This window comes from Marmota marmota, unplaced genomic scaffold (assembly GCF_001458135.2).
Source record: "Marmota marmota marmota unplaced genomic scaffold, marMar, whole genome shotgun sequence".
NCBI classification, from domain to species: Eukaryota; Metazoa; Chordata; class Mammalia; order Rodentia; family Sciuridae; genus Marmota; species Marmota marmota.
The window spans coordinates 4,092,779-4,120,233 of record NW_026000026.1 but is presented as its reverse complement, the minus strand read 5'-3'; the positions used below and the strand labels follow the sequence as shown (position 1 = coordinate 4,120,233).

At 41.3% G+C, this 27,455-nt stretch overlaps 2 protein-coding genes across 2 annotated transcripts in view; one reads left to right on the top strand and one right to left on the bottom strand.

The window, feature by feature from the left end:
• Positions 1-27,455, bottom strand: part of Dbndd2 (dysbindin domain containing 2) — a 39,766-nt gene that overhangs the window by 7,013 nt on the left and 5,298 nt on the right. The gene's annotated exons all lie outside the window — the stretch shown is intronic.
• On the top strand, positions 22,320-25,581 carry Tp53tg5 (TP53 target 5). Its single transcript, XM_048811928.1, has 4 exons — positions 22,320-22,364; positions 22,650-22,724; positions 22,917-23,047; positions 24,881-25,581. The coding sequence occupies exons 1-4, from the start codon at positions 22,320-22,322 to the stop codon at positions 25,413-25,415; spliced, it is 786 nt and encodes a 261-aa protein (XP_048667885.1). The 3' UTR covers positions 25,416-25,581.

Genomic DNA, 27,455 nt, shown 5'->3' with positions numbered 1-27,455 from the left:
GCATAAATAATGCTATACTCAACTGTATTCAGTTTTTACTGTTCTATGTACTGTATGTCCAGAAATCAGTAAAAAAAAAATCACTACACACATACACATTAAAAACCAAAAAACCTTGGGCTGTGGCTGTGGCTGAGTGGTGGAGTGCTTGCCTAGCACGTGTGAGGCACTGGGTTTGATTCTTAGCACCACATAAAAATAAACAAATCAAAATAAAGGCATGCTGTCCATCTACAACTACAAAACAAAACCCTTCTATCAAGAGACAAAGCAATCAGCAGGACCAGATGCAAAACCCAGATATTGTAGTTACCTGACAGAATGTAAGATGATATCTACCTAACATGAAAATGTAGATAACACAAATGAACAGAAGAGGAATTTTAACAGAGATATGGAAACTATAAAAAGGAGTCGTGTGGCTGGGCATGGTGGCACATGCCCGTAATCCCAGTGGCTTAGGAGGCTGAGGCAGGAGGATCACAGGTTCCAGGTCAGTCCCAGCAAATTAGTGAGGCCCTAAGCCTCTTAGAGAGATCCTCACTCAAATAAAAAGGGTTGGGGATGTAGCTTAGTTGTAAAGTGCCCCTAGGTTCAATCCTTAGTACTAAGGGGGTGGGGGGAAGAGTCATACAGCAATGCTAGAAATAAACCCATATACCCCAGAGGTTTGAAGGACACTTTTGACAGACTGGTCAGTAAACTCAACACAGCTAAGGAAAGAACTGGTGAACTTAAAGACAGATCAAATCATAAGACTGAAGCTGAAACAGAAAGAGAAAAGTGAAACCAAACCAGAACTAACTCTAAGAGCTAAAATGTAAGTAATTCTGATTCCAGAAGAAGAGACAGAGAAAAAAATATATATGTAGATATAATAACCAGGAATTTTCCAAAAATAACGAAAGATATTAAACCACAGAGCTGAGAAACTCAAGGAATCCAAAAAAGAGTAAATACCAACAAGACAGTCAGGGACCACTATAGAGACAAAGGGCACATACTCCTGAGCTTTGGCTCATAGCCAAGTGAAAAATTTTAAGGAGATACACTTTTTCTGGTAAACAATAACAGAAAATTAATTGCCAGCAAATTAGCATTCGAAGCAATGGTAAAGGAAGTTCTGTAGAAGGAATAAAGTATCAGAGAGTAACCTGAATCTAAATAAAGAAGTGAAGGTCCTCGTAAATGAGTAGATAAAGGTAAATATAAGAGATATTTTTCTTTTTTTTTTTAAAGAGAGAGAGAGAGAGAGAGAGAGAGAATTTTAATATTTAGTTATCGGCGGACACAACATCTTTGTTTGTATGTGGTGCTGAGGATCGAACCCGGGCCGCACCCATGCCAGGCGAGCGCGCTACCGCTTGAGCCACATCCCCAGCCCCTTTTCTTTTTTTTAATCACCTTAAAAGATAATTGCTTGTCTTAAGCAAGAGTAACAAGGCATGGGCTGGGGTTCTGGCTCAGTGGCAGAGCGTTTGCCTCACACATGTGAGGCACTGGGTTGGATCCTCAGCACCACATAAAAATCAGTAAACAAAATAAAAATATTGTGTCCATGTAGAACTAAAAAAAATTTAAAAAAAATAGCAAGGCATTGTGGGTTTATAGCACATATATTGTAAAAGTAAAATGTATGGCAAAAACAATATAAAAATGATAGGTTTGAGAATTGGAAATATGCTATTGAAGAGCCTTTATCTTACATAAGAAGTAGTATAATATTATTGGAAAATAAACTGATTAAAGATATATATATTATAGCTGGGTACAGTGGCATTCTCCTGCAATCTCAGTGACTTATAAGGCTGAGGCAGGAGACTCTCAAGTTTGAGGCCAGCCTCACCAACTAAGTAAGAATCTGTCTAAAAAAAATTTGTATGTTATACATATGTACATATATATAGGTATATATAATAAATGCAAAGGTGACCACTAAAATTTTTTAAAGTATTAAGTAATAAGCCAATGATGAACAGATAACATAAAATCATAAAAATGTTAAAATGTATAACCATGTGAGTGATAGACATGTTAATTGCTTCACAATAGTAACCATTTTACTATCTACAGGTTGTATACCTTAAGTATGTACACAATAAAATTTATTTCAAAAAAATTAATGACTGTGAAAAAGTAAGTAATTATATAAATAAATATTACATAATAATAAATGTTGGGAGGCATTCTACCTGGGCCTCTTGTGTTCAGTGTGCCTAGCTGAATCTGTTGAGATGCCAAGGTCATCTTTTTCACCTGGGTCCTTGCTCAAAATTGTATAATACAGCTGGAAATTTTGTGAGATGAGAATGTCTTTCCTAGACCAAGGAAGGCTTGCTTATGACTTGGCAAGAAACAGCAAGTTCTTGAGCTATAGCACTCCCCCACCTGTGTACCATGTGTATGTGCCACACATCTGCACCCACTGCACCACCTGAGGCACGCGGGGCCAGGGGAACCCATGCAAGTATTCTGATGTTCAAGTTGTCTGTTGTGCTATGAATAATAAACTGCCTCAATGCAATGACAAAATATAATCAATCAACCCAAATTTGGTAAAGAAAGTAAAAAGGAAAAAAGCACAGAATGAAAAGATAAAAACAAATAGCAAGATGGACTTGAATTTTAATCCAAGTGTATTAATAAAAAGACAACCAATTAGAAGAAATTAGATTGGGAAAAAAATAAGAGGCAATAATATGCTGTTTATAAGAGCACTTTACACATAAAGAAATATATATGAGATGAAAGTAAATGGATGGGGGGCTGAGGATGTGGCTCAAGCGGTAGCACGCTTGCCTGGCATGCGCGGGGTGCTGGGTTTGATTCTCAGCACCACATAAAAATAAAATAAATATATTAAAAAAAAAAAAAAGAAGAAAGTAAATGGATGGGTGGGCCTGGGGTTGTGGCTCATGGTAGAGCGCTTACCTAGCATGTGTGAGGCACCAAGTTCGATTCTCAGCCCTGCATATAAATTAAGAAAAAAAAATAAAGGCCCATCAACAACTAAAAAATATATATTTTTTAAAAAAAGTAAACGGGTGAAGGGCTTGGGATGTGATTCAGGCAAGAACACTTTCCTGGCATACATGAGGCCCTAGGTTCAATTCCCAATACTACAAAAAAAGTACATGGACGGAATAAGATAAACCATACCAATATAGTCAAAGCAGTTGGAGTGGCTATATATATATGATTTGTGATTTTGGGGAGCAGGGGTACTCAGGATTTAGGCCAGGTGTGCTTTACCACTGAGCAAAATCCCCAGCCCTTTTTAAATTTATTTTTTATTTTGAGACAGGGGCTTGCTAAGTTGCTTAGGGCCCTGACTGATTTGCTAAGATTAGTCTTGAACTTGCCATCCTCCTATCTCCACCTCCCAAGTCACTGGTATTACAGGTGGCAATGTTAATATCAGACAAGTTCAGAGTCACAATATTAATATCAGACAAAGTAGGTGTCAGAAGAAGGAATATTTCCAGGATGAAGAAGGAAATTATAAAAAGATAAATGTTCAGTTCACCAAGAAATCTTAATAATCATAAGTACATACACACCTAATAAAAGAGCTTCAAAAAGACAAAGTAAAAACCACTAGACTTGAAAAAAGAAATAGAAAAATCCAGAGAATTCAATGCTTAGAGAATGCAACACTTTTCTCTCAGTAATCAATAAAACAAGCAGTCTAAAAGAAGAAAACCTTAACAGCATCACTAACTTGTCCTGATTTACATTTTCATAACACCTTGCCCAACAATAGCAGAATAATTCTTCATTTCAACTGCATATTCACATTTAATGATATCTATCATATTCTGAGACATAAAAACAACCCTCAACAAATTTAGAAGAATTAAGCAGAGTTAAAATAAAAATAATAACAAAGATATCTGAAAAATACCCCTATTCCTTAGAAATAAAACATGAGTCAGCCTGGCCTGGTGGCACCTACCTGTAATACTGGTGACTCAGGAGGTTGAGGTAAGAGGATGGCAAGTTCAAAGCCAGTCTCAGCAACTTAGCAAGATTCTGTCTCAAATAAAATAAAATAAAAAGAAAAAAGAGCTGGGGATGTGGTTCAGTGGTTAAGCACCCCTGGGTTCAATCCCTGGCACCAAAAGAAGAAGAAGAAGAAGAAAGAAAGAAAGAAAACACGAATCAGACAAAGTCCAGAGGGAAATTAGAAAAAAAATATCTTGAATTGAATAAAACTAAAATGCAGCAGTTAGCCCCCCAAACACTTCTCAGTGTTCATTCCCTCTGCAGTCCTTTACTGTATCATGGTTATGCTGGGTAACCAACCAGTATGGCAGAATTAATGGTATGTTACCTCTAAAATCCAGGCTTTAAAAAGCACAGCCTCTGTCTCAGGTGCGCACTTTATTGCTTGACACTCACTCTAAGGCAAGCAAGCTGCTCTACTGTCAGCAACCCTATAGAGGCCCACAGGGCAAGGAACAGAAGCTTCTAGTCACCAGCCAGTGACAAATTAAGGCTTGCCATCATCCAGGAGTGACTCTAAAAACAGTCACCATAAGAACCTTGAGATGACCGCAACCCTGGCAAGTTAGCTTGACTGAAACCTGAGAGAGACTGGAGGCAGAGCCACTACTCAGATAAACCGCTTCTGGATACCTGATGCTCAAACACTTTGAGATACAAAAAAGCAGGTTCTTTTAACCTGCTAAATTTGGGTTCATTTGTTATGCAGCAATTGACAACATAGAGATGTTGGTACTGGAGTTGGGTGTTGCTAGTCCCAGTACTCTAAAATGTGTCGTGGCACAGGAACCGGAGAGTGGTCTTTCAGAATAATACAGTGAGCATCAAGTGCTTGGAAGAAGCTGTAAACACAAGCCTCGGCCTTTGATACAATTACAGTGGGGACAGGCAGAAAAGCCAGGTAAATACTATAGGAAACTATGTTGAAGCACAAAGTTTAGCAATCCTGTTACCTGCAGTAAAATGGAAAACACAAAATGTGCTAACGCATGGGTGATCTAGATAAGGATATTTCCTAGCAAAGCATGGAAGGAACCACCTGGTTTCTTGCTGCTTATAGTAAAGTGCAGATGGAGAGAGAAACTAAAGCAACAATTTTCAGAAGACAGAACTATCCCAGGGGAGAGCTGGCAATGTCTGGAGACAGTTTTAGTTGTCAAAGCTGGGGAGGTTGCTACTGCCATCTAATTAGTAGAGGCCAGGGATGCTACTGAACATCCCACCATGCACAGAGGAGCCCCTCTCAAACAACCACCCGTCCCCACTGTACACACACAAAGATGTCCACAGTGCTGAGGTTGAGAAGCTGTGAATTAAAAGGAAGGACTGTTAAACATGAGAGAGCTTCGTGGGTTAGAAAATTCCTCCCCAATAGCAAGACGGCAAAGTAAGAAAGAGCTTCCTAGCAAAGTTCAAATCCAGGGCACTGCCGGGAAACCCTGTTGGGAATATAACAATCAAATCTTTTGTTAACATCTCAGAGAGATTTAAGGCAGTGCCCCAGAGTAAGACTCAGTCAGATAAAGAGCTCCAACAAATTTGAAGGACACCCCACAGACCCTCTGAATTGAACAACAGGGATCCTTAGGAAGCCTGAAGGCGTTTGTTGTCACTTGGCCATCTCAGCAGAAACCTAAGGTGGAGCAAGGCTGGTCTCAAGTTAGTGTAAGTCAGTGAGGTTCAATAATACCCAAAGTGATCCACACATTTTTAAAAGGTTTATTATCAGAAAGGGATAATAAATAGGGATAAAGGGATTAAAAGTTAAAAGAAGATTTCTGGTTCTGGACTGGATCATTTATAAAACACCCCCCCCCCAAAAAAAAAAAGATTGACAAAGAACAAGGAGAGAAGACCCCAATTATGAATATCAGGAATGAAACAGTATATCCTACAGACTCCCCCAGATGTTAAAAGACAAAAAAGGATGATTAGGAACAGCTCTATACACGTCAATTTGACAATTTTGTTGAAAAGGCCCAATTCCTTGAAAAGCACGAATTCCCCAAACTCACCCAGTATGAAACAGGTAGTTTAAGTAGCCCCATGACTATGAAAAAAATGAAATTTATAGTTTTAAAAATCCCAAACAAGTCTTTTTTAAAAAATTAGTTCTTTTTGGTGGAGAGTATCCTGGGGATTGAACCCAGGGGCACTTTACTACTGAGCTACATTCCTAGCCCTTTTTTATGCTTTTATTTTGAGGCAGGGTCTTGCTAAGTTGCTTAGGGCCTCTCTTTAATTGCTGAGGCTAGCCTTGAACTTGTGATCCTCCTGCCTCAGCTTCCTGCGTTGCTGGGATTACAGGTGTGCACCACCACATGCAGCAACATACAACTCTTGAAAGAAAAATCTTCAGGCCTAGACGGTATCACTAGAGAATTCTTTCCAACTTTTATAGCAGAATTAATGACAACTCTATTCAATGTCTTTCAGAAAACAGAAGAGGAGGGAATACCTCCTAACTTGTTTTATGAGACCAGTATTACCTTGATAGCGAAACCAGTTAAGACCGTACCAAAAAATATATATAATGAAACACAATAGACACATATCATCTAAGTTGTCAAATTTGAGAACATATAATTGTCCAAAATATTCCTTTATTATCCTATTGATTGTCCATGGGATCAGTTATAATGACTCTTCTTTCATTTCTAATATTAATAATAGATTGTGATTTCTTTCTTTTTTTCTTGGTTACCCTGGCTAAAGGTCTGTTAATTTTATTTATCTTTCAAATAATCAATTTTTGGTTTCACTGATTTTCTCTGATTTTCTCCATTGTCATCCTGTTTTTAATTTCATTGATTTATGTTCTACTTTATTTATTTAGTGACAGGTTCTCACTCTGTTCCCCAGGCGCGGAGTGATCCTTCTTTCTCAGCCTCCCAAGTATCCAGGACTATAGGGGTGCACCACCACACCCAGTTTGCACTACTTTTTTTTTTTTTTTTTTANTGGAGTGGCTATATATATATGATTTGTGATTTTGGGGAGCAGGGGTACTCAGGATTTAGGCCAGGTGTGCTTTACCACTGAGCAAAATCCCCAGCCCTTTTTAAATTTATTTTTTATTTTGAGACAGGGGCTTGCTAAGTTGCTTAGGGCCCTGACTGATTTGCTAAGATTAGTCTTGAACTTGCCATCCTCCTATCTCCACCTCCCAAGTCACTGGTATTACAGGTGGCAATGTTAATATCAGACAAGTTCAGAGTCACAATATTAATATCAGACAAAGTAGGTGTCAGAAGAAGGAATATTTCCAGGATGAAGAAGGAAATTATAAAAAGATAAATGTTCAGTTCACCAAGAAATCTTAATAATCATAAGTACATACACACCTAATAAAAGAGCTTCAAAAAGACAAAGTAAAAACCACTAGACTTGAAAAAAGAAATAGAAAAATCCAGAGAATTCAATGCTTAGAGAATGCAACACTTTTCTCTCAGTAATCAATAAAACAAGCAGTCTAAAAGAAGAAAACCTTAACAGCATCACTAACTTGTCCTGATTTACATTTTCATAACACCTTGCCCAACAATAGCAGAATAATTCTTCATTTCAACTGCATATTCACATTTAATGATATCTATCATATTCTGAGACATAAAAACAACCCTCAACAAATTTAGAAGAATTAAGCAGAGTTAAAATAAAAATAATAACAAAGATATCTGAAAAATACCCCTATTCCTTAGAAATAAAACATGAGTCAGCCTGGCCTGGTGGCACCTACCTGTAATACTGGTGACTCAGGAGGTTGAGGTAAGAGGATGGCAAGTTCAAAGCCAGTCTCAGCAACTTAGCAAGATTCTGTCTCAAATAAAATAAAATAAAAAGAAAAAAGAGCTGGGGATGTGGTTCAGTGGTTAAGCACCCCTGGGTTCAATCCCTGGCACCAAAAGAAGAAGAAGAAGAAGAAAGAAAGAAAGAAAACACGAATCAGACAAAGTCCAGAGGGAAATTAGAAAAAAAATATCTTGAATTGAATAAAACTAAAATGCAGCAGTTAGCCCCCCAAACACTTCTCAGTGTTCATTCCCTCTGCAGTCCTTTACTGTATCATGGTTATGCTGGGTAACCAACCAGTATGGCAGAATTAATGGTATGTTACCTCTAAAATCCAGGCTTTAAAAAGCACAGCCTCTGTCTCAGGTGCGCACTTTATTGCTTGACACTCACTCTAAGGCAAGCAAGCTGCTCTACTGTCAGCAACCCTATAGAGGCCCACAGGGCAAGGAACAGAAGCTTCTAGTCACCAGCCAGTGACAAATTAAGGCTTGCCATCATCCAGGAGTGACTCTAAAAACAGTCACCATAAGAACCTTGAGATGACCGCAACCCTGGCAAGTTAGCTTGACTGAAACCTGAGAGAGACTGGAGGCAGAGCCACTACTCAGATAAACCGCTTCTGGATACCTGATGCTCAAACACTTTGAGATACAAAAAAGCAGGTTCTTTTAACCTGCTAAATTTGGGTTCATTTGTTATGCAGCAATTGACAACATAGAGATGTTGGTACTGGAGTTGGGTGTTGCTAGTCCCAGTACTCTAAAATGTGTCGTGGCACAGGAACCGGAGAGTGGTCTTTCAGAATAATACAGTGAGCATCAAGTGCTTGGAAGAAGCTGTAAACACAAGCCTCGGCCTTTGATACAATTACAGTGGGGACAGGCAGAAAAGCCAGGTAAATACTATAGGAAACTATGTTGAAGCACAAAGTTTAGCAATCCTGTTACCTGCAGTAAAATGGAAAACACAAAATGTGCTAACGCATGGGTGATCTAGATAAGGATATTTCCTAGCAAAGCATGGAAGGAACCACCTGGTTTCTTGCTGCTTATAGTAAAGTGCAGATGGAGAGAGAAACTAAAGCAACAATTTTCAGAAGACAGAACTATCCCAGGGGAGAGCTGGCAATGTCTGGAGACAGTTTTAGTTGTCAAAGCTGGGGAGGTTGCTACTGCCATCTAATTAGTAGAGGCCAGGGATGCTACTGAACATCCCACCATGCACAGAGGAGCCCCTCTCAAACAACCACCCGTCCCCACTGTACACACACAAAGATGTCCACAGTGCTGAGGTTGAGAAGCTGTGAATTAAAAGGAAGGACTGTTAAACATGAGAGAGCTTCGTGGGTTAGAAAATTCCTCCCCAATAGCAAGACGGCAAAGTAAGAAAGAGCTTCCTAGCAAAGTTCAAATCCAGGGCACTCAACCACTGAGTCACATCCACAGCACTATTTTGTATTTTGTTTAGAGACAGGGTCTCACTGAGTTGCTTAGTGCCTCACCATTGCTAAAGTTGGCTTTGAACTTGAGATCCTCCCTGCCTCAGCCTCTGGAGCCGCTGGATTACAGGCGTGGGCCATCCAGCCAGTCCTCTACTTTTTAATTCTTTATTTTCTTTTTCTTTGAGAGAGTGAGAGACAGAGAGAGAGAGAGAGAGAGAGAATTTTTTAAAATATTTACTTTTTAGTTTTCGGCGGATACAACATCTTTGTTTGTATGTGGTGCTGAGGATCGAACCCGGGCCGCACTCATGCCAGGCGAGCACGCTACCGCTTGAGCCACATCCCCAGCCCCTCTTTTTCTTTCTTTAGGCCTTAAATTGTTCTTATTTTTTTAATCTCAGAAGATTGAAAGCTCAGATCAGTTTTAGATCTTTCTTCTTTTCTAACATATATGCATTTAATACCAAATTTCCTCTGAGCATAGTTTATTCTGCATCCCACATATTGGATAAACTATAGTGTCATTTGCATTTAGTTTAAAATATTTAAAAATATCTCTTGCAATTTCTTCTTTGATCTATGTATAATTTAGTGGTGTGGTGTTTAATCTACAAATATCTTGGTTTTTAGTTTGATTCCATTGTGACTTGAGAACATACATTGTATGATTTCTATTCTTTCACATTTGTTCCGGTATATTTTATGGTCCAGAATATGTTCTCTAGAATGTTCCAGGTGAGCTTGACAAGAATGTATATTCTGCTATTATTGGTTAAATTACTCTACAAATGCCTGTTAGATCAAGTTGATTGATGGTAGCATCAGGCATCTATATTCTTACTGATTTTCTGCCTGTTTGATTTATCAGTTAGTTATAAAGAAGGTTGTTGAAGTCTCCCACTAGAGTAGGATTTCTCTATCTCCCCTGGAACTCTACCAACTTTTGCCTCATACATTTTGGCACTCTATTGATAAGGGCTTATGCATGGAAGATTGTTATGTCTTCTAAGAGAATGGATCCCTTTATTATCATTTAATGACTTTATCCCTACTGATGTTCCTTGTTCTAAAGTCTGCTTTGCAGGGCTGTGGTTGTAGCTCAGTGGTAGCACCCTTACCTAGCATGTGTGAGGCACTAGGTTCCATCCTCAGCAGCACATAAAAATAAATAAGTAAAATAAAGGTATTGTGTCCATATACAACTAAAAAAAATTTATTTAAGTCTGCTTTCTCTGAGATTAATATAATCACTCCAGGTTTCTTATGATTAGTGTTTAAAGTAGGCTTTTTAGGTAACATATAGTTAGTTGGGTCTTGTTTTTTTTTTCTTTAATATTCTCTAACAATCCTGATCTTTTAACTGGTATAGCTAGGCTGCTCTATACAATATCTTTCAGAAAACAGAAGAGGAGAGGGACTGGGGATGTGGCTCAAGCGGTAGCGTGCTCGCCTGGCATGCATGCGGCCCGGGTTCGATCCTCAGCACCACATACAAACAAAGATGTTGTGTCCGCCGAAAACTAAAATAAATAAATAAATATTAAAAAAAAAAAAAAAGAATGAAAATTAAAGCCATAACAAGATATTTAAAAAAAAAAAGAAAACAGAAGAGGAGAGACACTTCTCAACTTATTTTTATGAGGGTTTATGAGGAAACCGCCAGTATTACCTTGATACCAAACCAGTTGAAGGTAGTTCCAAAATAAAATGTAACAAAACACTTTATAGATACATGTCATCCAGGTTGTGGAATTCCAGGGCATAGAGCTGTTCATGTAACTGGCTTAATATTTACCAGGTTTGGAACTTTTCTATTTGCTGCACTTGTTCTTTGGTTCTTTTTTCTTCCTTCCCCCTTTTCTGCCTTTTTCTCTGGTTTCAATTGAGCTTTTACCCCTCTTAGTACTGGGGATTGAACCCAGGGGCATGTACCTGGGAGTTAATACCCAGCTGTTTTATTTGATTTTTGAGTCAATTCACTAAATTGCTGAGTCTGGCCTTGAACTTGGGATCCAAGTCACTGGGATTACAAGGCATGTGCCACCACCTCACCCAGCTAAAATTGAGCATTTTTTACATAATTCTGTTTTCTCTCTCAGCTTGCAACTACACTTGTTTTTAAAAATTTTAAATGGTTGTCCTAGAGTCTGCAATATACATTTATAACTAATTTAAATCCACTCTTATATAGAACTATGCCATTTCAAAGGTACCATATAACAGGGACCCATAGCCCTCATAAAAATAGCCCACAAAAATCTTCAACAGAATACAGTAGTCTCCTCTTATCTGTGGAGGATGTATTCCAAGACCCCCCCAATGGATGCCTGAAACTGTATATAGACTATATTTTTTCTATACATACATGCCAGTGATAAAGTTTAATTTATAAATTAGGCACAATAAGAGATTAACAATAACTAATAAAATATAATATGTTAGAGTCTGTAAACAAGTCAAAATAACACCTGGCATTTTGCCAGGGGAATGTTAGAGTTCATAAACAAGTCTGGATGGTGCCTGGCAAAATGCCAGAGGGAGTGGTTTGAGAAGTAACAAAAGAGAGCCATTAAGTGTAGAGATTCCTTATTGGTTGACTGATGTATCTAGTTTATGCTAATTAGATAAGCTGTGTGGAATGTATAAATACTGCTCCTATCCTGCAATAAACGGCTTCCACTCCTGCTGTATCAAGTACACAAGTTATTCGTCACCCTCCGCTTATTTTGCCCAGCCAGCCGGGCTGCGGCAGATGGTGGCCCGTTACGGGGAGCCCCGGGACACTCGGGGGTAAGTGACGAAAAAAAGCTGCCCATCCATAGATAGGACGGGAGCAAATCTGCTCGTCCCTAGACAGATAGGGCGAGAGGAAAAATGGCCATTTCGAGAAAATGGAGAAGATTGATACAGTATGTTTGTGTCTTGTTTTGTCTCAGTGTATTGTATTGTCTTTGTGATGAAAATATGGAAGGGGTGAGAAGTAAATTACTAAGGGAAGAAGGCACCCCAGTGGAACCAAGAATAGTTAGGGCATGTGTTGATAAGAGCCCAGGAACTCTAGTCAGAAAGAAAAAGAAAGTTCAGAAGAAGAAGGATTATCAGGAAAAAAGTTGCAGCAAAAGGCTATTACTAAATACTTTTCGTTACCGGAGGGTGCGTGAAGCGGAGAGGCGGCTGCCGAGTGTGCAAGCCGGTCACAGCGCAGCAAGGATTTTCCAAGAGGCAGTGGCGACTGGCCCTTCCCCGCCTCCTGGCCGGGGAGCTGGCTCTTCCACTGCCGCGAGCCCAAATCTAGACCTGACCTGGAGGCACAGTCTCGCAGGCTCTTGCTCCCTGTGCCCAGTAGCAGTTTGAGTCCGGGACACTCCCCAGGGCCATCTGGGGCTGCCCAGGCACTACAGCCAGCAGAAGACGCTACTGGTGTCCCTGATGTTTGGTCATTTTCAATGCCAATAACTAAGCTACAATGGTTCTCCCACACCTGGAAGCTAATGAGTAATGAGCACTATTAAGGCTTATTTCAAATGTAAAAAACCTTGAGATAATGTACTAAATTGTTCAGAAGGTTGTTTTCTTAGTAGAATGCTACAGGATTTTCTTTAGCCATCCGGAGTTCCTGCCTTCGTCCCAGTGCCGGTAAAGACCAAGGTGGAAGAATTTCCAGTGTTGCTGAAAACCGGACGAGACTTCGGCTGAGAAACGGACGAGACTTCGGAGCTAGTGCTGTTTCTGCTGCTACAGCTTAAGCTAGCTGCCTGCAGAACTTACCTGGACTGTGATTTACCTGGACTGTGAGTTAATCTATTGAGACACTGCTTTACCTGGACTGAGACAACAAACTGTAATCTACAACAAATTGTAACTCGGTATCTTTGCTAACAGTGTCATTGCTGGTATAATTTTTCCAAGGGCTTCTTGCATGGAGCCATCAATTGGCTTGGTATTGTGGCATTTTGTATCCTCCCTTTCTGTTTGTAGCAGGTTATTTATGGTGTTTCTGTAAAAACCACTATGGTCGTTATTTAAATTAAACAAAAGGGGGAAATGTTAGAGTCTGTAAACAAGTCAAAATAACACCTGGCATTTTGCCAGGGGAATGTTAGAGTTCGTAAACAAGTCTGGATGGTGCCTGGCAAAATGCCAGAGGGAGTGGTTTGAGAAGTAACAAAAGCGAGCCATTAAGTGTGGAGATTCCTTATTGGTTGACTGATGTATCTAGTTTATGCTAATTAGATAAGCTGTGTGGAATGTATAAATACTGCTCCTATCCTGCAATAAACGGCTTCCACTCCTGCTGTATCAAGTACACAAGTTATTCGTCACCCTCCGCTTATTTTGCCCAGCCAGCCGGGCTGCGGCAATAATATGCTACAATAAATGTTGTATATCTGTTCTCTCTCTCCCCCCTTCTCTCTTCTCAAAATAGACAGATCTAAGGTGCCAGCATCACAACTCTTGTGCTGTGGGGCCATTATTAAGTAAAATAAGTTACCTGAACACAAGCAATACCAAGATAGTTGATCTTATTGATACATGAGATGGCTACTAGGTGACTAAGGAACAGAAAACATACACAGTGTAAATATGCTGGACAAAGGGATGATTCATTCTGTGCAGATGGAACCCGACGGCACCTGGTCTTCATGCTACCAGAATGACCGATAATTTAATATTTTTATATTGGAATTTTCCATTTAATAATTTTGTAACACAGTTAAGTTTAGGCTTAAATTGATAACTGAAACCACAGAAAGTGAAAGGAGAGGGGTGGAGAGGGAACTACTCTATTAGCAAACTGAGTCCAGCAATACATAAAACAAATAACACGAAGTGGAGTTATTCAGGAATGCAAGCCTGGTTGAATATTGCACTCACCTAGCATGTTTGAGGCAATGGGTTCAATCCTCAGCACCACATAAAAATAAAATAAATAAAATTAAGGTATTGTATCCATTTACAACTAAAAAAAATATTTTAAAAAACTCAAGAAACTAGGAATAGAGAATTTGAACTTGATAAAGACCACCTGCAAAAACCCCAAAGCTAACATTATACTTAATGGTGAAAGATTGTTTAACCTTAAGAGCAAGAACAAAGCCAGGTATGGTGGTACACATCTGAAACCCCAGTAACTTAGGAGGCTGAAACAGGAGGATCCCAAGTTCAAGGCCAGCCTCAGCATAAACAAGCCCCTCAACAACTAGCAAGACCCTATCTCAAAATAAAAGTAAAAAAAGACTAGGGGATGTAGCTCATGGTAAAGTGCCCTGGGTTCAATACCCAGTACCAAATATATGTGCACATGTATGCATGTGTATGTGTATGTATGTGTATGTGTGTACTCAGATTTATATTTCAAAAACAAGACAAAAATATCTGCTCTCACTACTTTTATTCAACAGAGTACTGGAAGTTTTAACTGCACTGTATGACAAGAAAAGAAAAGAAAAGGTATACAAATTTGAAGAAACATCTATAAATCACATATCCTACAAAGGACTCATATTTGGAATATAAAAAAAACTCTCAAAACTAAATAGTTAAAAAAAAACAGCAAACAAAAATCTAATTGGAAAATGAGCAAAAGACATGAACAGATATTTCACCAAAGGGAATGCAGAGATGGCAAATAAACACATTCAAATATATTCCATGTCAACATTTCCCTAAATGCAAATTAAAGCCGTGATGAGGGCTGGAGTTGTGCTCAGTGGTGGAGCACTTACTTCATATGTACAAGGCACTGGGTTCAATTCTCAGTGCCACATAAAAATAAATAAATAAAATAAAGGTATTGTGTCTACCTACAATAAAAAAAAGCTTTAAAAAAAGCCATGATGAGATATTACTACATACCTAGTAGACAGCTAAAATAAAAAAAAATACAGTGACCATTCTAAAAGCAAGTCAGGATGTAGAGAAGTTATATCACTCATAAATTGCTGGTGGGAATGTCAAATGATATTATAGTCACCCTGGAAAACAGTTTGGCAGTTTCTTGGAAAACTAAACATACATTTACCATATTATCCAGCAATCACACGACTTGGCATTTATTTCAGAGAAATGAAAACTGTCAAAATGAAAACTCTGTTCACACAAAACCTTGTGTGTAAATGTCTACAGCAGCTTTATTTGTAATAGCCCTGAGTTGGAAATGATCTAAATGTTCCTCCACAGGTGAATGGTAAAACAAAATGGTGCATCCACACCATGGAGCAGCAAAAAAAGGAACAAGTTCACGTTCTTTGCTAGAAAAGCAGTAAGGTGTCTTTTTCCTTTAAAATGAAATAAAATGAGCAAATCACTTATTCACTTAAGAACTTGGAGGATATAAAGGGCATTATTCTAAATAAAAAATAATCTTGAAAGGTTATATACTATATGATTCCACTCATATTCTTTTTTAAAAAATATTTTTTAGTTGTAGATGGACACAATACCTTACTTTATTTGTTTATATTTATGTGGTACGGGAGTTTTGGGAGTTTTAACTGCACCGTAGGACAAGAAAAGAAAACAGTGCCTCACGCATGCTAGGCAAGCGCTCTACCACTGAGCCACAGCCCTGTCACTCATATAATATTCTTTTTTTTAAAAAAAGAGAGAGAGAGAGAGAGAGAATTTTAATATTTATTTTTTTAGTTATCCGCGGACACAACATCTTTGTTTGTATGTGGTGCTGAGGATCGAACCCAGGCCGCTCGCATGCCAGGCGAGCGCGCTACCGCTTGAGCCACATCCCCAGCCCTCATATAATATTCTTGACATGATAAAATTATACAGACAGAGTGAGGCTGCCAGCGGTTAGCAGTGAGATAAGGAGGGACTGGCTGTGGCTGTAAGCTGCGTGAAGGACCCTTGGAATAACAGGACAGTTCTGCATCTTGATTATGGTGGCCACATGAATTGTCAAATGGCTTGGACATAGCACAAAAGGTACGAAAGATGTTACGACTGAAGGAAAATGAGTGAAGGGTACTCAGGACATCTCTTTCTATATTTTCTGGAAACCTTCTGTGATTCTATAATGTTTTTTGAGTTTGTAAATGGGAATAAACTATCAATACATGCAGCAACCTGGATTTCAAGAGCACTGTGCTGAAACAAAAAAAAAAAAAAAACCACCTCAGAAGTCCTATACTACATGAGTCCATTCACAAAATAATTTTTTTGTTGGTTTTGGGTACCAGGGATCGCACTCAGGGGTGATGAACCACTGAGCCATATCCCCAGCCCTTTTTTATTTTTTATTTAGAGGTAAGGTCTCACTAAGTTGGTTAGGACCTTGCTAAATTGCCAAGGCTGGCTTTGAACTCAGACTCCTCCCGCCTCAGCCTCCCAGACACTGGGATTACAGGAATGCACGACCACACCCAGCTCACAAAATAAATTGAAAGAAATTATAGAGATGGAGATAATTATCATCGGTTTCTAGGGATTAGGAGTGGGCTGAGGGGCAGGAGTAGCACAGAGAGATCTTTCTGGTGATGGGACAAACAAATGAGAGCAAAAGAATAGATACTTTATCAAAGAAGACAACTTTCAAATGAGCACATGAATAGATGCTCAACACTATTAGTCATTAGATAAAATGCAAATTACCAATACTGTGAGATACAACTACATATCTATTAGTAAAATCTAATCACCTAACAATACCAAGTGTATTGTATCCAGGATATGGGACAACTAGTCCTCTCATACATTGCTAGTGGGAATACAAACTAGTGTAGCTCCTTCAGAAGATGGTTTGGCAGTTTCTTAGAAAGTTAAACATACAATTACCATATGACTCAGTAATCCCATTTCTAGCAGGTATCCAAGTGAAGTAAAAACCTGTACTCCCTCAAAAACCTGTGCACAAATGGGTTTATTAACTTTATTTATAGTCATTGAATATGAGAAACTAGCCCAGATATCCTTTAATGATTAAATATATTTATAGAATGAAATACTACGATAAGAAGAGGAGACAAATAACTAATATTCAACAAAGTGTGAACCTCAAATAAAAGTAATCCCAGTGGACACTTGAAATCCCAGCAGCTCAAGAGGATCAGAGGTTCAAAGCCAGCTTCAGCAATTTTGAAAGGCCTGTAAGCAATCTATTGAAATCCTGTCTCAAAAGGGCTGGAGACTTGGCTCAGTGGTTAAGGACCCTTGGGTTCAATCCCTGGTACTGGAGAAAGAAAAGAAAGAAAAGAAAAGAGAAGAGAAGAAAAGAAAAGAAAGAAGGAAAGAAGGAAGGAAGGAAGGAAGGAAGGAAGGAAGGAAGGAAGGAAAGAAAGAAAGAAAGAAAGAAAGAAAGAAAGAAAGAAAGAAAGAAAGAAAGAAAGAAAGAAAGAAAGAAAGAAAGAAATCCCAGTTCAAAAGGCTACATACTGCATGACTATATGATTTTCTGAAAAAGGCAAATGTTTCAGGGACTGAAAAACACATCATTTGCTTCCAGGCTGGGCGTGGGAGGAGAGGTTAACTACACAGAGATGACTTGAAGGAACTTAGTGGTGTTATGAAAACATTCTCTCTATTGATTGTTGTGGCTATACAATAATACACATTTGTTTAAAATTATAGAATGGTATATTAAAAAAGGTGAATTTTACTGTATATAAAATAAAATATACCTCAAAAAACCTAAAGAACAAAAGCACAAAGTATAAGAAGCAACAAAAGAGTGGAAACTCATACTCATTAGGATGACTACTATTGAAAAAAAAAAAAAAACCAGAAAATATCAAGTGTGGGTGGGGGTGTGGGGACACTGGAACCCTTGTGCACAGCTGGTGGGAATATAAAATGGATTACCACTGGGGAAAGCAATGTGGTGGTTACTATGAGGTTAAAAACAGCATTACTGGACTGGCTGTATAGTTCCATGGTACAGTGCATGCTTGGCATGTGTGGTTCTGGGTTTGATCACACACACACACACACACACACACACACACAAATAGAATTACCATATAATCCAACAACTCAACTTCCAGGTATATACTCAAAAGAATTAAAATGCAAGGTCTGGAAGAGATATTTGTATATTCATGTTCATAGCAGCATTAGCCAAAAGGTAGAAACAGTTCAAATGTCCTTTGACTGATAGATGTATAAACAAAATGTGGTATATACACAATAGAAATATTACTCAGCCTTAAAAAGAAGGAAATTCTGACATGAGCTACAACATGAAGGAACTCTGAAGACGTTATGCTAAGTGAATTAAAATCAGGCCCAAAAAGACAAACACTGGCCTAACATGCCTAATGTCCCAGCAACCTGGGAGGCTGAGACAGGAGGATCACAAGTTTGAAGCTACCTTCAATATTTAGCAAGGCCCTAAGTAACTCAGCATGACCCTGTCTAAAAAAATAAAAATGGATGGGATGTGGTTCAGTGGGAAAGCATGCCTCTGGGTTTGATCTCCAGTACCAAAAAAATAAATAAATAAAATTAAGAAAAAAAAAAAAAAGGTCACATTGAAGAGCTGGGTGTGCAGTGGCACAGGGCTGTAATCCCAGCAATTTGGGAGGCCAAGGCAAGAGAATCACAAGTTCCAAGCTTTCCTGAGCCATTTAGCAAGATCCTGCCTCAAAATAAAAAATAAAAAGGGTCAGGTATATAGCTCAGAGGTAGAGCACCTCTGACTTCAATCCCCTACTACCCAAAACAAATCATATAACACAAAATTTACCATCATAACCATTTTTTTATTTTTTAATATTTATTATTTAGTTTTCGGCAGACACAACATCTTTGTATGTGGTGCTGAGGATCGAACCCGGGCTGCACACATGCCAGGCAAGCACGCTACCGCTTGAGCCACATCCCCAGCCCTATTTTTTAAAATTTTGAGACAGGGTCTTGCTAAATTGCTGAGGCTGGCCTCAAACTTGCAATCCTCCTGTCTCAGCCTTGAGCCACTGGGATTACAGACTTGTACCACAATGCCCAGCATGTTATGTGTATTTTACCATTTTTTTTTAAAGAGTAGAATTTTCTCATGCAAGATCCTTAGATTTAATCCCCAAGATTTTCCAGCTGTGCATTGCTGGTTATGAATGCTGGTTTTTTCCCATGTAAATAGAAGAATCAAACAAGATGGACTATGAAAAATTGCTTTTGGGAGCCACTGTGGATGTACAGAATCTGGTCCTTTGTTGATGAGCTGCTTAGGTGGGCACAACTTCAGAAAGGAAGCAAATGGGTGGGCATTGAAAGGTATGTACCAGGTAGAGCCAGTTTGGAAGATAATTTGGTGGTCTCTTAGAAAACTAAATATATGACTAGCAGTTGCACTCCTTGGTATTTATCCAAAGGAATCAAAAACTTATGTCCACCCAAAAACCTGCACACAGATGTTTACAGCAGCTTTATTCATAATTGTCAAAACTTGGAATCAATCAGGATGTTCTTCAGTAGGTGAAAGATAAACAGTGATAAATCCAGACAATAGAATATTACTAAGCTCTAAAATGAGCTGATGAGCCATGAAAAGGCATAGAGAGGGCTGGGACTGAGGCTCAGTAGTAGAGCACTCGCCTAGCATGTGTGCGGCCCTGGGTCCGATCCCCAGCACCACATAAAACTAAAATAAACTCAATAAAGGTATTGTGTCCACCTACAACTAAAAGCATAAAAAAGAAAGAACGAAAGAAAGAAAAGGCATAGAATAAATTTAAATGCAGATTACTAAGAGAAAAAAGCCAATCCAAAAAGGCTACATACCGTAGGATTCCAATTATGGGACATTCTGGAAAAGGTAAAACTATGAAGAACTACGTCCCATAGTCTTGGCTTGGTCCGTCACCCTCAAAGGCAGAGCCAAGCACTCCTGTGCCTGTACCCTCTGTCCCCATCAGCGGTGTGGAGTGGTCCCAAACCTTGGTTGGGTGCTGGACCGGCCTACAGAGGCTGGTGCCCAGGAGGCTGTTTCTCACAAGCTCTTGGACCCCTTTGATGCAGCCAGCTAGGCACCAGAGCTCCAGAGCCACCACTGTCCTTCGAAGCCTGCCACAATCTATCCCCAGCCCACTGCAACTTCCTCTTTGTTTTTATCTTCCTCTTGCTGCCACCACCATTCTCCTCTCCCTCTTTCCTCCACGTCCTGCTCAGATCTCATCTTGTAGGTGACTCTTTCCAGACCACACTTTTTAAAAATACATATTTTTTGTAGTAGATGGCACAATACTTTATTTTTATGTGGTGCTGAGGATCAAACCCAGTGCCTCACATGTGCGAGGTAAGCGCTCTGCCAACTGAGCTGCATCCCCAGCCCCTTGACATCACTTTTTAATGCAGCAAACCCTCTACCTTTGCCCGCCTTGTCCCCTTCAACCTGTTTACTTTGTTCCAAGCACTTATTTCCATCTGACCTAACAGTGGTGGGCTGACTCATAAAGGCTCACAAAAGTCAATTGTTACATCTTGAGAAACTCTGCAGGCTAGTTGTTAACCATGGCCATCATTAAAAATTAAAGTATGGAAATTTACAATTACATAAATGATAATAAAAATGTGAAAAAAATCCTCAAACCCATCACTTTCTAACCTTTGTAACCATCTTTTAGAATTTTTTTGAGGGGTGGATACGGGGGAGGGGGCATTAAACTCAAGGGTGCTCTAACATAGAGTCACATCTCCAGCACTTTTTATTTTTTGAGACAGGATCTTGCTAAGTTGCTTAGGGCCTCCCTAAATTATTGAGCCTGACCTTTGAACTTGCAATCCCCCTACCTCAGCTTCCCAAGGCCTGGGATTACAGTCATGTGCATCTTCTGGACCTTATTTATATACAGTAGAAACATAGAACATAAAATGGCATGCTACAGGGCATTTTGGCCCTATTCTGAGTTTAGTGATATAATAAATAGTGATAGTAAATTTTCTCAGATATTTTTTCTATGTACAATGGAATAGCTTTTTTGTTTAATTTACATTATTAACATTTTTCTCTATTACTTTCCTTTTTCTTTTTTGGTACTGGGGTTCGTTTTTTGTTTGTGTTGTTTGTTTTTGTCATTGTGGCACTGGGGATCAAACCCATGGCCTTGTGTATGCTAGGCAAACACTCTACCACTGAGGTACACCCTAGTCCCTCAACTGGTAACTTTAAATCAAATGTGATAGAAGTATTGATATCACAGAAATAGGTAAGCATGACAAATTGGCTTTTAATTTATTGTTGTTGACTGGACTAGGGTTGGCATGGATCAAATCCATGACTGTTCTTGCAAATAAAGTTTTATTACAATACCGACATGCCCATTCACTTACTTATTACATATGGCTGCTTTTGCTCTGTAACAACAGAATTGAGCAGTTGAGTTTGGGGCCATAACTCTGTGGCCCCCAAATCCTAACATATTTACAGAAGAAAATATTATTGACTGAGGTCTAGCCTTAAGAAAGTAATGGAGAAGCTGGGCGTGGTGCACAGGCCTATGATAGGAACTTGGAGGCTGGGACTGGAGAATCACAAGTTCAAAGGCAGCCTCAGCAATTTAGGAAGGCCCTAAGCAACCTAGTAAGACCCTGTCTCAAAATAGAAAATTTTGATATCAGCACCTGGCATGTAGCAAGTGCAGTCAACACAAGTGACACAATAGAATAGATGAGCATGATTTGAGAAGCCAGGTTTCCTGAGCTGTGAGACCTTGGTCAGGTTTCCAGCTCCACCATCATTGAGCTGTAAATTTTTGAGCCATTTTGAACCTTTTTGAACCCTGGCCTCCTCATTTAAAAAGAGGGGATAATCCTCTTACCTCGAAGGGAGGTTATGATCACCAGGGAGGTTTTGATCACGTATGCAGCTGCCTGTCCCCTACTGTGTGTGTTTCTCCACAGATGGGAGTTTCCTTCTCATCCTCCACCCTCTACTCCTGCCCCCCACACAAACTCCCTGGAGACCCTGCCCCGTTGCTGTCACATTCAGTGATGTCACAGCTCCCCTGCCTGGGAGCTCCAGCACCACTATCTGATGCTGGGTTGAGTGCTGTCTGAACTGCGAGGGGCAGGGCACAGACAGTGCCTGGCACCAGTCTTGCTCCTTCAGTCTTTGAGGCCTCACAGCGCCAGCATGAGTCCATCAGCAAAGGGGCCCAAGAACAAAGTGGTTTCCAAGGTCAGACTTTGGACTGGACCCTGGAGTTAGCCCCTAGAAGGGGCCTTAACAGAGTCCAGGCATACCAAGGACAGGGGCCTTCCAGCCTAGGGGGAAGGGAAGGTGAAGGATGAAGGGAGATCTAGAGAGTTAAAATGGAGACCCAGTTCTGCTCCCAAACCAGGGTGACAAAACTGCCAGTCTGGGGCTGATCAAACCACATTTGGTCAAATGGAGAGGCATAATGGAGGCATTCGGGGGACTCCTCCTGCACTAGCTGACTCTCTCTCTCTCCCCCTCCCTCAGATGCAAGATGAGAAACTACAAGACAAGATAAGTCAGCCTGTCTGCAAAACAATTGAGCGGAACCGACTTAAAATGGTGAGAGCTCATTTTGACCCCAGTTTAAGGGAGCCTGATTCCGGGTGCAGAGCTGCTCCTGCTTGCCAGGCCACATGACCCAGAGGAGTCAGCAGACCCAGCCCTGAGCTGAGATGACCCAGAGGCAGGGCACGGGAAGGCTATCCCAGGAGAGCTGAAGCTTCTGTTTCTCTGGTTTCTTGCCCCCAACAGGTATTAAGAAATTTGTCACTCTTGAAGCTACTCAGGAGCTCCAACCACAGGATCCAAGAACTGCATAGCCTAGCAAGAGGGTGTTGGAATTCAGTGCTCAGAGTTCCGAAGATGCTCCGTATTTCCTCTGGGTGAGCCCGCGTTACCATCACCATGGACCCAATAGCTGTTGTTACTTGGAACAGGGGTGTGCTAAAGAAAATAGAGAATAGGTCTATTTAAAGAAAATAGAGAATAGGTCTATTTTTCTCAAAGGCTCCCTAAGACAGGAATTTATTATACCTGTTTTACTACTGATGGGGACCGAGACTCAAGAGATGAAGAGACTTAGCTCACTTAGCTGAACTGAAGAGCGGAGGAGCCAGGATTTGAAGTCATTCCTATCTGATATTGAAGCTATGGCCATAACACTGCTGTAGTCATCCAATTATGAACCTAAGCACCACCTGCAGCACTGAGTGGGTGGGGTCACTCTTCCTCTCCCTCCCATTAACCCAGCCCAGAGATTCACCTGCAGACTGGCCCCCGAAGTCTGAGGATTAGTATATCTTGGTGAGGCTCAGTTTCCTCATAAGTCACATCAGAATATTAAGAAAGCTAACCTGTTAAGTACCTAACACCAGCTACTGTGCTAAGCACTACACAAGTATTTGCCCATTTAGTTTATTCTTCCCAAGAATCCTAATAGGTACACAGAATTATTTCAGCTTTACAAATAAAGCCGAGGTTAAACTTCTCACCCTAGTTCCATAGTTGGTAAGAGGAAGGAGCAGATTCTGAACCCTCATTTGTCTGACTCCAAAGCCTCTGCTCTACAAGCTACTCTGCTACTTCACTGCCTCATACTTAGCAGAAGTCTCATGAGGATTCTGGGCCTGACAGTGGGCCTCCAATTAACAGCATCCATTACATCACCAGTATTGCTGCTATCTGGAGCCTGCCTCTCCACGTGGTTACAATGGGCTATGATAGGGGTTTACAGTCTGTTAGACACCCTGGGGATTAAGTCCTCCTCTGGGGTCCTCTGATTTGGCCTCCTAGATGCAGGCAACCAGGAAGTACAGAATCAGAAGCATCAGTTTCCCAACTTTCTTTATTTATTATTTTGGTATTATTATTATTGTTGTTGTTAATTATTATTATTTTGGTACTAGGGATTGAATCTCCAGTCCCTTTAAATTTTTTTTTTTTTTTTTAGTTGTAGATGGACACAATACTTTTATTTTATTATTTTTATGTGGTGCTGAGCCCAGTGCCTCACAGGTGCCAGGCAAGTGCCCTACCCCTGAGCCCCCCAGTCCGTTTTATTTTTTATTTTGAGACAGGGTCTCGCTAAATTGTTTGGGGCCTCCCTAAGTTGCTGAGGCTGGCCTTGAATTTTCAATCCCCTGCCTCAGCCTCCTCAGTAGCTAGAATTAGAGGCATGTGCCACCATGCCTGCTTCCCAACTTTTTTTAAAGCAGTGGGACCTCTCCAATACCAATCCCCAGGCCCGAACTATATTTTTGTTAGGGAATATCTTGCCCTCATCCTGTCCTCACCCTGGGGAAGTGAGGGCCTTGGAAACACCTCCTCAGAATCCTAATGTTTCTTGAGACATGATCTGAAAACAAAAAACAAAACAACAACAACAACAAAACACCCTCTGGACTGTTCACCCTCTCAACTGAAATCCAGAGGCAGATCCTAACCTGGTGGTCGACGCACATCATGTATTCCTAGATGTTGTAACTACTTGTTGTGCCTTCTGCCTTCCCAGCCTCTCCCATCCCTCTGCCAATACATAACCACCGCCCTGTCACTAGGCACAGGCCTTTGGGTGATGGACAAGTTCCTTTTCAGCCCCTCTCTAGCTTTCTTTCTCAACAGGATCCCCTGAGTTGGCTGCATAGCAACCTCCTCAGGACAGGGCCAGGAAACCATGCCTGTCCTGCTCTGCTGACAGCCTTTTCTCTCTCTGCCAGAGACAGTGTCTGCAATGAAGTGAAAAAAAATAACGAAAAACTCCAGGAAGCTAGATTCCCTGAGAAGACACTGGAGAATAAGAAAGAAGAGTCTACGGAGGAATCTAAGGAGACAAAGGCCGAAGACTGGAAGCCCGAGATAGCATCAGAGAAAAGGAACAAGGAAAAGGAGCCAACTGTAACAGTGCCACTAGATCAGGTGGAGCCTGAGGTCCCAAGGACATCGAGGAGTCAAGGCTTGAACACTGGAACACGGGGGAAGCAACTATCTACTGGGAGCCGCAGAGTCATCTTCCTGAAAACCCACTACCACAGAAGTCCTATGGGGGACATGAAGCAGTTGGATACAGGTGGCCAGAATATCTGGTTTGAGGGGCTGCCCAGACGAATCCACCTCCCAGGGCCCCGCGTCATGTGCAGACCCTCTAGCCTGCGCTGGGTCAAGCGCTGCTGTACCCGCTTTTGCTCTGCATCACTTGAGGTGCCTATGTACCATTCATACAAGGTGGGTGTGACAGGGAGGTGCACACCCTGAGCCAGACGCAGAGCCCTAGAGTCAGTAGGCTCAGGATCCTAAGGTTTTTTTTAATTTTTGGTGTGGTACTGGGGATTAAATCCGGGGTGCTCTAACACAGAGCTACATCCCCAGCCCTTTATTTTTATTTGAGATGGAGTTAAGTTGCCCAGGCTGGACTGAAACTTGTGATCTCCTCCCTTAGTCTAAATTGCTGGGATTACAGGCATGCGGCACTGGGCCCAGCCTCAATCTTAAATTCTTTTTTTTTGCGATGGGGTCTCACTGTTGCTCAGGCTGGTCTCAAACTCAGTGGGCTCAAGCACTCCTCCTGCCTCAGCCTCCCAAGTGCTGGGCCTACAGACATGTGCCACCATGCCCAGTTGGGATCCCAAGTCTTAAGGACAGTGACTGGCAGGGCTGGGAGGCTCTGTCTCTATTGCCAGAGAGGGGGAAGCCACTGACCAAGCCAAACATCAGGATAGTGGCAGGGCTTAGGTTTCTCAGAATGCAACTAGGGGCTCTGGGGAAAGAAAGACACTGAAAGTGTAGGCTCCAAGGTGGGTCATCTTGTTGCCAGGAGGCCTCGGGATGGCCTAGAATTGCTGTGGCTCTCAGTCTCATAGAGGTTTAAATGAACCAGTTTATGGAGGAACGTGGCCAGATTGGGCTTTGCTGCATCCCATCCCCAATCCTACCAAATCAACCCTCCATTTGTTTGATTTTTTTCATGCTTCAAATGAAATTTACTCTAAGTTCCTTAGCAAAATAATACTAAGAAAAAAGAGAAGAAAGTAAAAGGAAAGAAAAAGAAAATAGGAAGAACACATTACTTCAATCCCTCCAAGGAATCAATGAGGCCCCATTGAAAGAAGGGGACCATTAGCTATGGCGGTCCAGCTAAAGGAAGGCTTCCCCTTCAGCAAAACCAGCATCTCCAACTTGTCCCTGTGCCCTCTTACCAAGCAACAGCGCCCTCTAGGGGCGATCTTAGCGCCTAACACTGAGGTCTCTGCACGCAGGTGGCGTGACCCGATGGGAGCCTGATGTGTGAGGAAAGGGCGGAGATGGCGCAATCAGCTGGACGGGAGGGTTGGGCGGGCAAATTTGCGAGTCTACAAATAAAATCTTCCACATGGCACCGAAAAATGCTGCCGCTGGCTCTGCCAGTTCATGCGAGGTTGGGAGGATGGAGAAAAAAGGCCCTTGGTGAAGGTGGCCAAGGGAGTGTGTGTCACGACTTCCGGATCCCCAAAGCCCAGCCCCAAGTTCTAAGGTCAGTCTAGAGCTGGGGGTTGCACCCTCCCCCTCCCCCTCCCCCTCCCCTCTGCGAGTGGGTCTCCTGAGCGCTGCACTCTTCTCTATGAAGTCAGAGCAGGACATTTGCCGTGGGCTTCCTGGGCCCAAGGTGCCTCACAATGGCTCTGCAAACTGGAGGAAACCTTGGCGCCCAGATAGAAAAAGGGACTTGCTCGGAGACTCACTCAGCTAGGAGTGAGAAGGCTGCTCCCCATTCCATTTTCCCAAAAGGGTGGGAAGGTGCAGAAAGAAGGCGGGGAAGTCACTGGGCAGTGAAGCAGTTCCAGCATCTAGTCCATAACAAGCCTGATTATCAGTGCATTCGCCTCAAGAAAGGCTGGACCTCCATATATGGCCCACCTGGGTCACAACAGAAAACACCAAGGTAGACAGGGAGTTGGCACCACATCTCTGCTGCTCCAGTGACATGGCAAGTCCGTCCTTGAATCCAAGCCATGTCGAATCCATCTGGTGGGCGTCGCCCTCTGTTGATAGGAGCCAAAGGATCTGGAACGCAGTTGGGGAAAGGGAAGCCCAGGGAGTTTTTTTCTCCAAAAGCTATAATCCTCCATATTCCCAGGAGACACACTGTGCAGGGAGGGTGCCTCCCAGAGAGGACGGCAGCCGTCAAGAGGCGCGGAACCCTGCCAGGAGAAGACAGGGTAGTTCCCTTTGGAAGAGAGTGACCTATGGGAGGGCTCCCCCCTTTAACCCCCTTGCTAGCGCCCCTCCTCTCAACAAGTGCTCAGCTGGGCGACTGGG

Bases quoted from the DNA above. Each gene is read 5' to 3' on its own strand.
- Tp53tg5 (XM_048811928.1), top strand. From the start codon at position 22,320: ATGAGTCCATCAGCAAAGGGGCCCAAGAACAAAGTGGTTTCCAAG. The intron at 22,725-22,916 runs GTGAGAGCTCAT...TGCCCCCAACAG, and splicing joins AGCGGAACCGACTTAAAATG to GTATTAAGAAATTTGTCACT. The intron at 23,048-24,880 runs GTGAGCCCGCGT...TCTCTCTGCCAG, and splicing joins ATGCTCCGTATTTCCTCTGG to AGACAGTGTCTGCAATGAAG.